At 35.5% G+C, this 14,730-nt stretch overlaps 1 protein-coding gene across 27 annotated transcripts in view; it reads left to right on the forward strand.

Moving 5' to 3' along the window:
* LOC112565746 (mitogen-activated protein kinase kinase kinase 15-like) overlaps window positions 1-14,730 on the forward strand; it is a 43,756-nt gene that overhangs the window by 17,769 nt on the left and 11,257 nt on the right. For 3 of the 27 annotated variants that reach the window (XM_025241443.1, XM_025241450.1, XM_025241447.1), the window contains 4 exons: window positions 2,055-2,108; window positions 3,295-3,306; window positions 7,375-7,443; window positions 10,474-10,548. The exons of 3 other annotated variants lie outside the window; for them this stretch is intronic. In XM_025241443.1, coding sequence (XP_025097228.1) covers window positions 2,055-2,108; window positions 3,295-3,306; window positions 7,375-7,443; window positions 10,474-10,548 — 210 coding nt within the window. The remainder of the gene's footprint in view (window positions 1-2,054; window positions 2,109-3,294; window positions 3,307-7,374; window positions 7,444-10,473; window positions 10,549-14,730) is intronic. 21 more of the 27 variants (XM_025241445.1, XM_025241451.1, XM_025241444.1 and 18 more) reach the window with 13 other exon arrangements.

Here is a 14,730-nt window from a genome sequence, read left to right on the forward strand (position 1 = left end):
CAAAAGGAAGGGTGTGAAAAAGAACTGGCATTATGGGAAAGGGTATTAGGAGTAATGTTTACAGAAGAGGTGTGTTTTCAGTGCACGTTTAAAGGATTCAATATTCGGTAGGTGGCGGATATTGATTTATAATTTCTAGCAGGACTTCACATTGGTAGTATGGTTTGGTGGTAGCATAGTGTGGCTGTTTAGCACCACTTTCACATCTAGTTCATGTTCTGAGAGTAATTTATCATACATTTTGAATTTACTTCAGAGGCATCATGCACAATTCATGTCATCAGGCAACATAAGAAGTGTTTACATCAACTGCATAGTACCTAATAAGATGCATATGGCTTACAGGGAATCACACATGTTTGCTCATTGATAATTCATGTCTTGGGTATAACTAATTCATGTCTTGGGTGTGGAAAAGGGCTTTGAGATAATTTTGCTTTCTGAGGCATGCATTGGTTCTGAATGGCATTTTGTTTTTCATTGTTAACTTGACCAAACATTCATCAGGGTTAATTATTTCTGTGCTTGTACATAATGTGGATTTTATTATTTTCTGCTTACTGCTTTGCTGAAGATCACTCTTTGAGGTACTGCACATGATGACTATCTTAATTGTAGTCATGAGAGTTCCACTTCCTGTACTTCAGACTTTTACGTAACATTTCTTTCCCTTCTCTTCTTAGTTGCAGCAGGCAAAGCATCAGTTCTATCAAGTAGATTTGTGTTAGGTATAATGACTTGATTTTGTTTGCCATTTCTTTTATTTGCTTTTGTTTTGTCACTAGAAAGAAGATTTGGCTTTTGATTTTTGTATAGAAACTTTAGGACCATAATGTGTAGTTCTACATAGGGATTTTAGAACCATAGAGTGTATTTGTGTGAATGTATGCTTGCACATGCCTGAATTTATATGCAAAAATATTTTAAAATGTAAATTAGAAACAAATTTAAAAAGCTTTCAGTCTTAAAAAATGTATATGTGAGTATATCACACCAGTGTGGGGGATCTATTCTGTGTTTTTGTGTGGGCATGGGTGAGATAGAGGAAAGAAAATGAGAGAGCACTTGTTTTTAGTCAGGCATGGGAATCTTTATTTTTACAACATTGTTAAGCATCACCAATCTTTTCTAAAATCAGTCTGATATGAAAGCAATAATGTGAGGGAAAGAAATGTTACATGTGGCTGTAATAAACATTTGTTCAAAAAACAGTTCTAGATTTCCACTTGTTGCCTAATCAGTTCATAGACCAATTCAGCATTGTCCCTTACTCCTCTCCATTTTCACCCTTCACTAATCCTTGCATCTTATGATACTTTTCATACTCTTAGCATATGGTCAGTTTTGCTTTTGATAAGTGGCCTAAAGATTTTTAGGCAAGGTACTTCTGCAACAACAGTAAAAGGAATTAAAAGAGCTTGTCAGACATTTGGACTTTTTGGACAAATGATTCTTATTCTTTGGTGACCGTTAACAAGATGCTTCCAGAAAACCAGATTTGCATGCAGGCTTATGTACTGAGTACTGTTAATTAATAGTTCCCATGTCTGACTTCTGATCAGAATGTAAGAACTTTTCTAACACTTCTTAATTACTTTTCATGCATTTGCACAGAGCATTTGTTCATTGCCTCTAACATGGAAAGCTAAAACTGCTGTCACACATTGGATTTATAACTTACTTTCACCTGGTCCATCCCATTGCTATTTGACAGTAAATTTTAAATGCATATTTCATGCCTTTTGTTTGTTTTCTCCTTGTGATTTTAATTTTTATGTTGTTTATTTGTTGGTTGAGTGTCATTTCCACTATTTACTAAGCAGCTGTAAAATACATACTCGCACCTTTATATTCAGTGCTTTCCTTCTAATTGTTTTCACATCCTCCTAGTCTTATGAAGCTTTCATTCAATGGTATTTTTTGTTTTCATTCCATTCACTACTTTATTTGAATATTAGAATCCATTTCCCGAGGCTTAATAATTTTCTTGATATTGTCATTTATACATTCATGCCGTCATGTATATACAGTGGACACTGCTGACTTCATTTCAGCCTGACTCCAGCGGCTAGTAGCTGCGATCTGACTTCTCTAGATGACATTTCCAGGTACTGTATTATTTCTCTAGCTCTGTCCCCCAGTTCACTTGATGACAGATTACTGATGGACAAAAGTGGAAGACCTTTCTTTTAAATATGCGCTAAATAACATAACTTTGCAAAAATTGATCAGCCATACAGTATAAGCCATCCTCTCTTTCAGTCATATTTTTCTTTATCATCTGTTTCTAATTCATCAATTAGAAATGTACTTACACACTTTAGCATACCATGATATACCTACATTGGCTGATCCAATTCCATAAAAGGGTTTGCCGTGATAAAGCTTTAGTTGCTGGCTTGGCATAAAACATCAATTCCTTCACCATAAGAGGGGAGGAGGGGGGATGAAAAAAATTCTGCAACAGACTTGTAGAGCGTGTTTTTTTGTTTTGTGAGACCATCACTTATTTTTTCATGGAACAGCTTCATGGGTCTTCTCGAGTAGTGCAGTAGAGAGATGCATCACTAAACACTATTGTATTTTCAGATTTCATATTTGAATGCTTTTAAAAAAGAGGTGTGGCATGCTTTCTTTAATGCACAGGAACCAAGAGATTATCCTTTTAATTATAAATATTTTTCAGGTCAGATTTTGCTTAATTTACTTTGTTGCTGCCACAACATATACATGTACATACATAGAAAGAGAGGCAAACTCACAGATAGCCAGATGATTTTTAATATGTCATATGTGTGGTGAGTGAGACTGCTTTTAATCATTTAAAGCTTCACAGACACTTCATGTGACCTCAAAGTTCAAAAATATTGCTGCTGCTCAGTGTATGCTGGGTGGGTTGATGTGAGTAGGGTTGTTTGGTGTGTGTGTGCATGTGATGTTCCGTCATTCTAGGCACTCTTTGGGGGCTACCTTTGCTCTAATTAAAACTATTGTGATGCACTTCATTTTCTATGGCTTCTTGTTAGTCAACAAACTTTAGTGCCATCTCATTTGGGAATTTCTGAGCAAAACGTTTCTCAAATTTGTCAGACATTGTACTTTTGCAATGGGATCATGCACATAGCATAATAGAATGTCAACATTTCGTTGAGTTCTGTTTTCAGTCTACTAGTTTCCCAAGAACATTCACAGAGTAATGTTGCTTTGTAGCTACAGTTTTTTTAATTTTTCGCTTTTTTGGTTTTAAAGTATTTTGCCCTATCTTAATGAAAGCTTGGTTTCTTTTGTTTTTAGATCATTTTGGAGGTAATGGCATTGATCTCTTCTTGAATATTTTTTTAATAATTAATTTTGACAGCGACATGGCTACTGTGTACTGTATACACTCAATATGCATCATCGCAGCTCAACCTAGCACAAGAATCTGTCTATCCTTTTTCGTAAAATTCAATCTCTTCTCCTATGTACAAATTTTATCCACAATCTATAGGTTTTGTTACACAATGCTGGCAGAGCTTATGCACCCCTACATTCTTATTTATAAGAGACTGGTTGTTTATTGATATAAATTACAATATTTTGAGGTTATTGATGGGATTTCTATCACTATATTGTATTGATTTAAAAAACTTTAGTGTTACTATTTCAATGCAATTAAACATTTTAAGAAACTGAATATGCATCAGGATTTTACAAGGATATAGAGATTTATAGCTGGTGGTAATGGAAATTTGGTTGTGTAAAAAATCAAAAACGAGGGATAGACTATAATGCATGCTTTTCCTGTCATGTATAGCGCAGAATTCGCCACAGGGTAATGGGAAAGCCTAAAGTTAACAAGCCCAGTGGTGGGGCATACTTGGGTGTAACTGTTTATTGTGTGAAGCCATATTATTTTTTAACTGATTTGTTTGTTTATAGTTATTTATAGTTACTTTTTGTGTACAGAATTTTCAGCACGTTTATAAAAATAGTTGTATATTACACAGTGATCATGCTGCTTTCAGCAATCTGTAGTAGAAAGAGAATGTGTGTATTTGCATGTCTCCAAGGATTCTCTCTCTGTGTTTGTGTGTGCATGTGAGGGGGTGGCTGGGTGTGTGTGCAATCATGAGGAAATGCACTGTGTGAACAAATGTGGGGTATATGCGGATGAATTCTTGTGCATGTAAGCATTGATACACTTGCTTACTTTGTTTTTAGGGAATTTTTGCCATAGCTATAATAGAAAATGTGTATGAGGTGTTGGGCTGGTTGAACCGTTTTTTTTTTTTTTTAGGGAGGAGAGGGGAGCTTTGTATATAAATTCAAAAAATCTATCTTTCAGCATTTTTTTTTTTTTTTTACCCTTGTCTTTCACTCTTCATTGAGATTGGTAGGGTAACAATCTTTAAAGAGTTGAGAGCTGAACGTTAAAACATCTGATTGATGGCATGTGAGTTAGACAGTTCTGACATCTTAAGAACTTATACTTTTCTGCTGCGTGGCTTATCATCGCATCATCTGCCTGAATTCTGCATTTGTTCATTGCCATTGTTTGACTGGTTTGCTTCGGTGACTGCTATTGGTCTCTGTCAGTGAGATGGATTATTATAAATATTACACTATAATGTCATCATGGTGGTGTAGATAATTGTAGAGTTACTTAATGTATATCAGTCCTAATTTCTCACTTTTAGACTGAAATGTCAGGAAAAGCTCGGAAGTGTTTAGAGGTAGGGGGTGAGCAGCTACAATGCTGCAACTTTCTTCGTCCATTAGGGCAGTTACAGGGCAGCTGTAACTACTTTTGCTGGCTGTGTACTCTGTCCTATTCACACATCACTGGGTCTTAGTGCACACATATAAACTACATCATCACTTTGCCTTCTAGATTCTTTAAAAGGTAAAAATCAAATTACCATTTCTTAAAACTATACTTATCATCATTATTATAAAGCCAGTCCAGCCCTGTAAACTATTTTTTGGAATTTATTTTCTTTTTATCTATATTTCTTGGCAGAGTCTTCCTCTTTATATTCAGATTTTTTTACACTTTTTAGTTTTTAAGAATTATTTTTCCTGACTTAGTTGTGTTTGTCTTGGAGTGACCTGGCAACTCTTTCAGATGTTAGTGTGCCATGTTTTGCTGAAGCTTCTCATGCCAAAAGTTAGAAGTCTTGACTGCCAGATGGAATGCAGGAAAGAAATGGTAGTATTGTCAAACCATTATGTCTCTGTTTTAGAAATTTTAAAAGAAAATACCATTAGTTTGTTTCTATTTGAATATGACTAATATACCTGAATTCTCCTTCATATTGTGTAGACCAAGAACTCCAGTGCAGAGTTTCTGCTCACAAATCTATAAATAAAAAAGCTAGATAAAAAAATATGTATTGACATTACACTCCATGAAGCTTTGTAACTCATTTACCGTATGTTAAGTGAATAAATACTGTAGGTATATAGACCACATGTATGCATATCAAAAGGAGACTTTGTAAAATATTGCATTATGCTGAAAATCATATTTAGGCTTTCAAGGAGCACTTTTGGTTGATCAGTTTTTCTGGCTGCATACAATTCTTTCATTTTTTTAATTGTTTAAAGAAAACAATTGCATGAAGGAGTGTATTCATGCATTTCAGTCCACTACTTTCCCATTTAAAACAGGTGGGCGTATGCATTCAAATAAAGTTGACTCGGTAAATTTTTTTATCATTTTGGGGAATGTAGTACTCTGTAGGTATCAGAATTATTACAAGCATGGTTGTGTCAGGCTGTTACTAGCTGTCACACCATCCATTTTCTTTGCTTGACCAACCATACCTCCTCATCCCTCCCTTCCCTCCCAAATCTCTTATCCCCAAAAATGAGGCATCTCACATAACTGGCAAGTGCAGAACAAAAAATATTAAGACAAATCTGTACTCTCGCTTTTTCATTTTCATGCTTCAGTCCCTGCAGGCTATGCATTAACTTCTTGACCTGTGTCATATGACAGAAGCATTTTGTGAGTATTTGGGTGGTCATTGTTTTAATGGTACAACATCAACTCAGTTTCGATAAAATTTGTAACTTAATGCCATCAAAAGTATGCATCGTTTAATGCTTTTTGGGGGTTGGGGGTGGGGATTGAAGGAGTGGGCTAATGGATCTAGTGTTTATAGGCCCCAAAAAATGAGTTTACTAATCATTTTACCAGTCAACATTTGTATTTTACAGTCTTTTCATGTGCTAATTACCAGTTAATTACAAGCTTCTTTTTGCAATAATGGCATGTTGTATTTTCTCCACCCAATACATGTACTCTTTTAGAGCTTACGCTAGCATTTGTTTTATCTGAAACCCTTAGTCCTTAATGCTGGCATATCAGTCTTTAGCTGAGGACTAAGGAACTACTGGGCAACCATTATGATTTCATCGTTGTGTGGTTTAGTCTCTTGGTTTGCATTCTGGGAAGTAGATTCTGAGAACAGTGAAAGTCATGTTGAATGATGTGATATCATAATTTGCTAGGGAAAAAAAAATGCTAAATCTAAGGCTGTATAAGCTGCATTCACTAACATGTCATTAATGTCTACAATTTAAATCATTGACTAGTTCATGGGAACAGTAGATTTATTGCAGATGCGCAAGAAACTGACCTTAAAAATGAAACTTGAAAGTGTGCTGTGGTAGGTGAAAGGAGTACAGCAGTGTCTGGCTGCACATTGTACTGGTTTGCATGTATCTCAAGTTAACAATCTCAGTTGCAAGCTTTGCAAAGTTGGCTCTTGAGAGCTTGAGAGCAGCAACTTAAGACTTCTTTTCAAGACCTGACCTCACATGAAAAGGGGGGAAAAAAAGCACAAGCTTGTAGTACTTTATTCAGTGCCCTTCTCAAAGCAGGACCTTAAGGTCTCATAGCTGGGCATAAATCTGTCATTGCAAGAGCTTTTGGAAAAGTTAGAAAATTATATTTATATATTTTAAAGGTGGGAATTATCTATTCACATTGAAACATGTACATATTGTAAATATTAAAAAAATTATTGAGTGATAATTCAGCATCAAATATGAAATGACTTTTAGTGTTTTGCTTAAGGTAGCCACGGAGATCATACATAAAAGTGATGAACTAAAAAGGAGTGCAGTATGATACAATGTTTGTCGATTCAGCAAAGATTGTTTTTCATGAGTTAACAAATGAAATTTTAGTAAAGTAGATATGGAAAACCAAGAGACTAGCTTTAGTGTTTTTAACATTTTTTATGTTGTATTTTTAGATGAGCATGCAAGGATACTTTTTGAGTGGAGTGTTATGTAGTTTTGGGAATGGCATGAAAGGCCATGGTTTTGATTATGCCTCCACATCTGATGCAAATGCACGCTTGTGTGTGTGTGTAACCATAGTTACCATGCTTGCTGCAGCTCCTTTCGCAGGCGAAGCCATTCGGACAGCCTTGCTCAGGGCAGCAGAAGGTAGGTGTTATGTGTGTCATTGAGGACAGTAGGTAGCATGTCATTTGAGTTACCCAGTGCTTTTCCCCTCCTGGAGTCTTAGTGTTTTTGTTAACTAATTGTATGTTTCATGGAGTCTTAGCATTTTTGTTAACTAATTGTGTCTGTTTCCAAAACCTTTCCCCAGAAATGGAAATGTTCTCACAGAAAATGGTAGTAAACGACATTCCAAATATGGCTGTAAGGGTATGGCACCACAGATTTATTTAATGCAAGGAACATTTTGTTGACTTTTAACTTCTTTTAAATGAGGAATACATTTAGCACTTTTTTAAGGTTTTTTTTTAAAAAAAACTTATGGATCACTGTCTTCAGTTTTTGATGTGCATCTGTATCTGACTGATGTCACATCAGTTTAATTTCCCAACAATGCAGAAACACGTTTTTTTCTCAAATGATCAAACTGCAGTTTGATTGTGAATTTTCAGATTTTGAACTTATAGTGCAGATTATTCATGCTAATTGTCTCGAAGTCTGTTAATTTGAAAAGCGTGCAAAGTGTATTATACATCATGTTTCACACAATACTTCAATAGTTTCATACTTGTTTAGATGTGAGGTTCTTTTAGTTCTGTAGTTCATCTTGCCCTGCTATGGCTGTTGTTTAACTAATACAAAGAAGAAAATATTACATAATGAGAACCTCTTGAACATGAATGTACATCTGTTGTCATTGCTGTCTGTTTGGTGAGGAATAATATTGTTATGGTTATTCCTTACTAATGTCATAAACTTTATCTTTCCAGCAGTTAGAATTGAGGTTCTGCATTCGACTGACAGTGTCTAATAGTCTCTGTTGTCAGCTGCACATATGTTCCATGTAGAGAAGACCAGAACTTGAACATTTCCGTGTTTAAAAGGATTTCCCACAATATGTCCTTTTAAGTCCCCCATAAAAGGAATCAGACTAGAAACAATCCTGGTATTTCTCTGTTTAAATGAACTTGCCATTTTTGCTTTTGGTGATGTGTAATAATGGCCATTTCTGGGAAAGGTTGTAAAAGCTTGTAGCTGCAAAAGCAGACACAAAAAGACAATTATTTTGAACAGTTCCTAATAGACCATATGTGAAAACATTATTCCACTGTAACCAATTGTTTTCCCATTTTCTCGATATACTCTTCTTAGGCTGACTTTGACATGTGTTCAAAATGACCATTGACAAATCAGAGCACATCTAACAATAGTCAATACTAATGTGTTTAGAAAATATGATTTATGATTCCACATCATGCATAATCTTTTCTGACTAATGCACTTTTTGTCAAGTAGATGGCATTTGCTTTCCAAGATTTGCCATTCTGAGATGGAAATAAAAGTAAAAGATGGCGCAGTATGACAATTGCCGGAATTCAGCTTTTTAGACAAATCTTGTAGATGAAACTCAAATATAAATCTTGCTTTTGTCTCGCAACACAACTTCAACTGCGACTACTATCTCAGACCAAATAGTTGAGTCCCTGTGCTTTCTGTTGACTAATGCAGTGTGACTGCATCTTCATCAGAGGAAGTTTTTGCTCTCCCCACTTGAGGTCAGTTTTGCTACTCTCAATGCAGTAAACTTGACCGCCATATGTACTGCACCCACTGTAATAGCCTAGGCCACCAAAAACCAGCACCAGCCTGGGGCAGATGACCTTATCAGGCCTTTTGCATTAATCATTAATTGTAATAGTGAACTATTTTTCCTACGACCTAATGAATGTATGATAAAAGTGGCTTTTGGCAGTATATACAATAAATAGCATGGACAATACAGAAATACACTACTGTTCACTCAGGTATATAGTCCATAGGATACGTGGTGCTCCCACTGTCTCAAACTTACAGCAGTGGTCCTTTTCAGGCTTTATGATTTAAGAAAAGTCCAATCACACCGTTGAAATCAATTGTTCTGGTTCAGCCTTCACTGCCATAATTCAAAAGCTGTTCAACCCAGTCTTGACACATCATTGACCATAACATGTTCTTCACTCTGGCCAGAATTCTGAATGAATGGTCCAAAATCTGGCATCAGAGAATAAACCCCTCCTCCTTTGTTCTGCCCCTCCTTACACACCATGAAAAAAGTATTTTATAAGCCTCATTGTTTGCTCATCAGCAGTTTTAACATTTTTTATTTTTTTTTGCGATGGCAATTTCTGATTGGTTGGATGCACTATTAATATTATTAGTGCTAATCTGTTGGTATCACACTGTTTTGTTCACAAGAATCCACTGTGTAGGTGTTTGTTTGGTAATGGAGAAGAGGCAGGACAAAAAGTGTTAAGTAAATACAAAAGAAGCAAACATTTATCACATGCCTCACTTGCAGGCTGCAGCTCAAGGGGTGTGCTTACACTTTCTCTGTTTACACCCTAGTCACACACCTTCCTCTTCCCTTTCAATTCAGACTAGCCTGCAGGTCACCCTATTGGCAGATAAACCACCTCTCTGCTCCCATACACCCACAGGCTGGGATATACCTTGTACCCTCATGTCAGGTCTGGTGATAGCCGGGTATCACTTCACCTCATGCTGAGGTCGGTTTCAGTGCCATACTTGCTACACCCACTGGGATAGCCAGGTATCACTCCACACACTGTTTGCACAGCAACCTTTTCGTTGACTGTTCAGGATAATCATTAGTTTACTGGCCAGCTTCCAATATCAAACCAGTCACCACAACTATGTTCACATGTCCATTGCAGTCGGTTTCTTTACGATGACAACACATACTATGATGATGACACACACTTATGACAGTAGTCTCTTGCTCATCTCAACAGTTTTTTGCTTTTTTTTAGTTTTTTTTTTAAAGGGGGGGGACATGGCAGGGCTTCTACCAACAATATTTTCACCTTTGGCTTTTAGAATTAGCATTATTTTGTGGTTTTGGAGGCTTTTTTTAGGAAGCATTTCAAAAATGTAGTTCAGCAGTCACTGCTAGAAGAATTATTTACCTGCTGCTAGATCAGCTGCTTCAGTACGGTGGTTTTATCTTGCACGCAGCTTCAGTGATGGTGAGCTGGACAGGCACGAGGAGAGCAAAACCAAGCGTGTGAAGACAAGAAATAGGCTCAGGATGTAAGAACCCTTTGAAGGAAACGTTCATTCCTTCTGAACAAAGCACTTGCACTCTGCCTATAGCTGTAGCTAATCTTTTAATCAGGAGAAATTTGCCTGCATTTTACAACATTTTGTTGTGTTTTTTGTGATGTATTTCTGTTTGTTGGTTACATTTCATCTTCATAGATGTGCAAAATTTATTTATTTATGGAAATAATTTCAAAAACCTTTCGACTGCTTTCAAATGAAAACTTTCCAAATTAGATTGCAATAAATATAAGGTAAAATGATCAAAATAATTGTATGCTGAAATCAGTTTTCAAACTTTTTGCAATTTTTTCAAAGTATGCTTCTTATAAAGATAACGATAGTACATTAACCTGATAATTTTTAGATTTAAGGAAGAGTAATAATAAGAGAAGCAAGTTTTTCTCGTCCTTAACTCTAGACAGTCCAGTCCATAGTTGGAAACCACATTTACTCTCCTGACAAGCAAGAAATTCTGAACTGTAAATAGTAAAGACAAAGTGATTTACTAAACTTGGAGTCTTTATGTGCAACCAAATTGTAATTCAATTTGATACAAATTTCATAGTTCATGTGAAGATAACAGATTTTAAATAATCGTTGATCATTATTGTAAGAAGAGAGCAAAGGTAAGAAAACAGCATTCCTTAAACAATAAATACAGAATTGACAGATCCTGTCAAAATCTTTTGCTTTGCAGGTCATTTTTCTCTTTGCATTTATTCATCTTGTAATAAAAGGAACTGGTTTGTTTGTCTACTTCTTAAGATCAACACAAAAATTTGTTTACTGAAACACTATTTTTGCTTATTAAATTTTGCAAAAGTTATCAAACCCAATCGTCAACTGTCATTTGTCAGTATTGCATGTTTTCTGTTGTCATTTCTGTTACCTAAACGTTGTTATTACCTGGATGTTTATAAAGCGTGCTGGCTGTATGTTTAGCTTATTGGGTGTTTATACTGCATTGACTAACTATTGTATATTTGATGTCTACAAGCGCACAGCTTATAATCAGAATATTGCATTCCCAGCACTGCTTCACTGCAGCTTTTGTACATTTGGTTGATAAAGCATGTTAGTGTATTCACAGGAAATAAGAAATCGCAGACCAACTTGTAAGGCAAAACACACTTTTGCTGTATTCTTTGATCTCAGCCAGAATGGTGAGAAGTAAAATGCAGATTCTCATTCTCCATTCAAATTTCGAGAAAAGTTGGTTAATCAGGAGTGCTCAGTTCTTTCTGAATCAGCAGTGATGAACCTCTACTTTCTATAATCACAGAAGTTTTAAGTCATGATGTTGAACATGTGCATCAGCACTACTATTGCTAGAATTCATATTGCGCATGTTTTGTTGGCATCAGTAGCGGCGGTACTCACTTGTTCCATATGTGGTGTTCAAACGTATCTGTGTTTGTGTGTGCACATCCACATGTGTTGTTATTAACAAAGGTTGTTGTTAAAAGTTCATTGTATTTAAACAAAGGTTGTTAGGCTGTATCAAAGTGCCCATAAAAGTGAGGTGACTTTTAAGGACGAGCTATTTCGCATTTACCTTGTATACAATGATTTTGAAACATCTGAAGAATGACAATCTGTGCATAATTATGCATATGTGCATTCATGGTGTCCTTACATTTGACTGTGAACAGCCTCAGCACTGGAATTTTTATATATCTTGGTCCTTGGGCATGTAAAAAAAATATAACGGAAATTTGTGAAAAGCAAGCATTGCTTTATAAATTTTGCATGTTATTTTTTAAGATCGATTTTCCTAGAGTGGAAGTATAAATTTTAAAATCTTTCAATCTGAAGGAGATTGCAGGGATTTCTTTTCAAATAATTACTAGATAGTTTGGAATGCTTTGAGTTGTACCAGGGTATGAACAGCATGATTGTTTTCTTCTTCAGAACTTTTTGGAAACAAATTATTGTAACTATATTTGGTAGATTTTTTTTTAATATTTGCTGTTCATCATTATAAGGGAGAAGACTAACCCTGTATTTGGTTGCAAACTGTACAGTAAGCTACCGGTGACGGGTGCAGATAACTTGCCTGTCACTCGCCAGTTTTATCAAGTATCACACCATTTCATCAATTTTGTTTCTTGTTGTTAGGCTCTATCCATTTCTGAAGCTAGTCTTCAGTCTGTCTCTACACTCCACTTGCTTTTGTCTCTCTCTCTCAGTGTCAGTTTCCTTCCTGTTTTTTCATTGATAAAGCTTTTATAGTTTGGTTCGTAAATTTTTAATGATCCTTTAGGATGAGAATGTGAAAATTTTCTCAGCTATGGGCTGTGTTGCTTACCTGTAAGATGAGTATGGGGAGTGTTTGGGTCTTTGGGTGTCCATTGTTGTACTGACATCTTTGTGTAAACCTGCGAACACCGATCTCTTGGATTACCATCTCCCTATTTACAGACTTTCAGTATGAGGGCCTAAGGTGATTGATGCCCATAATCCCACTTACAGACTGATTCCCTCCTTTAATTGACTACTCTGTAAAATATTCTTAACTTGAAGTCAAAACATCAAGACTCAAACTGCAAAGCAGGTTCTTGTGTTTAGGTTTTGATATCACGTGTGGACGTAGGACATAGTTATTCTCAATGTTTACCATCCATCTCGAGCTGCTCTGCCATAAAGTGCTACTGTAATTGTGTGGCCTTAAAACCAATGGAAGAGAAAGTGGAAAAAACATTTGGAGAACAAAGCTTTGGAAATTAAGAAAGTGTGTGCACTGAAAGCATTGTTAAATGCAAAAGTCTACTTTATTGAAATGAAAGGATAATAGAGATTCTTGTTCTGCATTTTACTTGCAGGGAACACACCAAAAAATATATGAATCTATTATTGAAGTTGGCAAAATTGAAAGTGTGCCAAGCTATTTGTTTTTAGTAATTTTGTAGTCATTAGTTACTTTTAAATGGTGAGTCAAATCCCTTCTGATTTTTTTTAACGATGAACAAATAGTTTAAAGAGTGTTTAATGTTGTCTTTTTAGGAATAGGTTGTGTGAACTAGACCTAGAAAAGATGGAGAATGTTGCACTATGTACTTCAATTTATGACCTTTCAGTGTATGGATGTGAAACTCGTTGGATTCAGAAATGAAGGGTTGGGTGCATGTTGTTCCAACATCTCACTCCATTAACTTGGTTTTTATTTTAAGTTCTTGATATATTCACCAAAACCTAATTGTATGAAGAAGAAAAAATGTGTCCTATTCAAATTTCTGCTTCATTTTTTTTATTTCATTGAGTCTTTTTAGTCCCTTGCAGCAAAACTTGAAACGTTGTGTGCACAAATAGCTGAGCACCAGTGAAGCTTGCTGACAGTCCTGCGACCTTATTGACTCATTTCCTATTTTCCTAGACTTATGTACCAGGGGTTTTAGCAATTAAATAATATATGATTTTGATATTACACAATGGACACTCACACCTAAGTGTTGCTGGCCGCTTGAAGTTCGGACCCATTTTCAAATACTTTAGTAGCCCCATGTAAAATGTTTAATTTATAGACAAAAAAACTTAGACTTCCACTTACAATCGCTCGCCAGTCTTGCTGATTTACTGCTAAACATGTGTATGGTCTTCACCTTCTGTTAATAATTGATATGTAGGAAAATTCAAGGTAATGTTCCTTTAATTTTCTGTTTTACTTTAAAATTGTTCTGTAATCTTTGTCATCTGCTTTCTTTTTTTACTGTTATCTGCTTTCTGGCTTTTTTAAAAAAAAAATCATCAAATTCCAAATGCCATGCATTTTTGCATGCATATAATTAAAACCACTTGGAGATTATTATCGTTTCTTGCGATCTGAACATAATATATTACCTTTCTGCTGCATGTTGCAAAAGGCTCACATTAAAAACTTTTCTGTCTTTCACTGTTTCAAGGCATCCTGTGGACTATGATTATTTTAACCATTTTTTTTCCCTCACTTTAAGAGTTGTTAAAGTAGCTTTTTTAAAACTCCTAATTTGATTCATTGAGTCTTTACCTCTTTCCTTAAATTTATTTATTTTGTTAATCAAGATGTTGCCATTGTGAAGACATATTAACAACAGGCACAACTTGACATTGGGAATGAATTTAAAAAAGCGATAAAAACATTTCCAAATTCTGTAATTAATGTGCCCTCACCTTGCAAAATCTCAATCTGTTGTC

This window comes from Pomacea canaliculata, linkage group LG6 (genome assembly GCF_003073045.1).
Source record: "Pomacea canaliculata isolate SZHN2017 linkage group LG6, ASM307304v1, whole genome shotgun sequence".
Taxonomy (NCBI): Eukaryota; Metazoa; Mollusca; class Gastropoda; order Architaenioglossa; family Ampullariidae; genus Pomacea; species Pomacea canaliculata.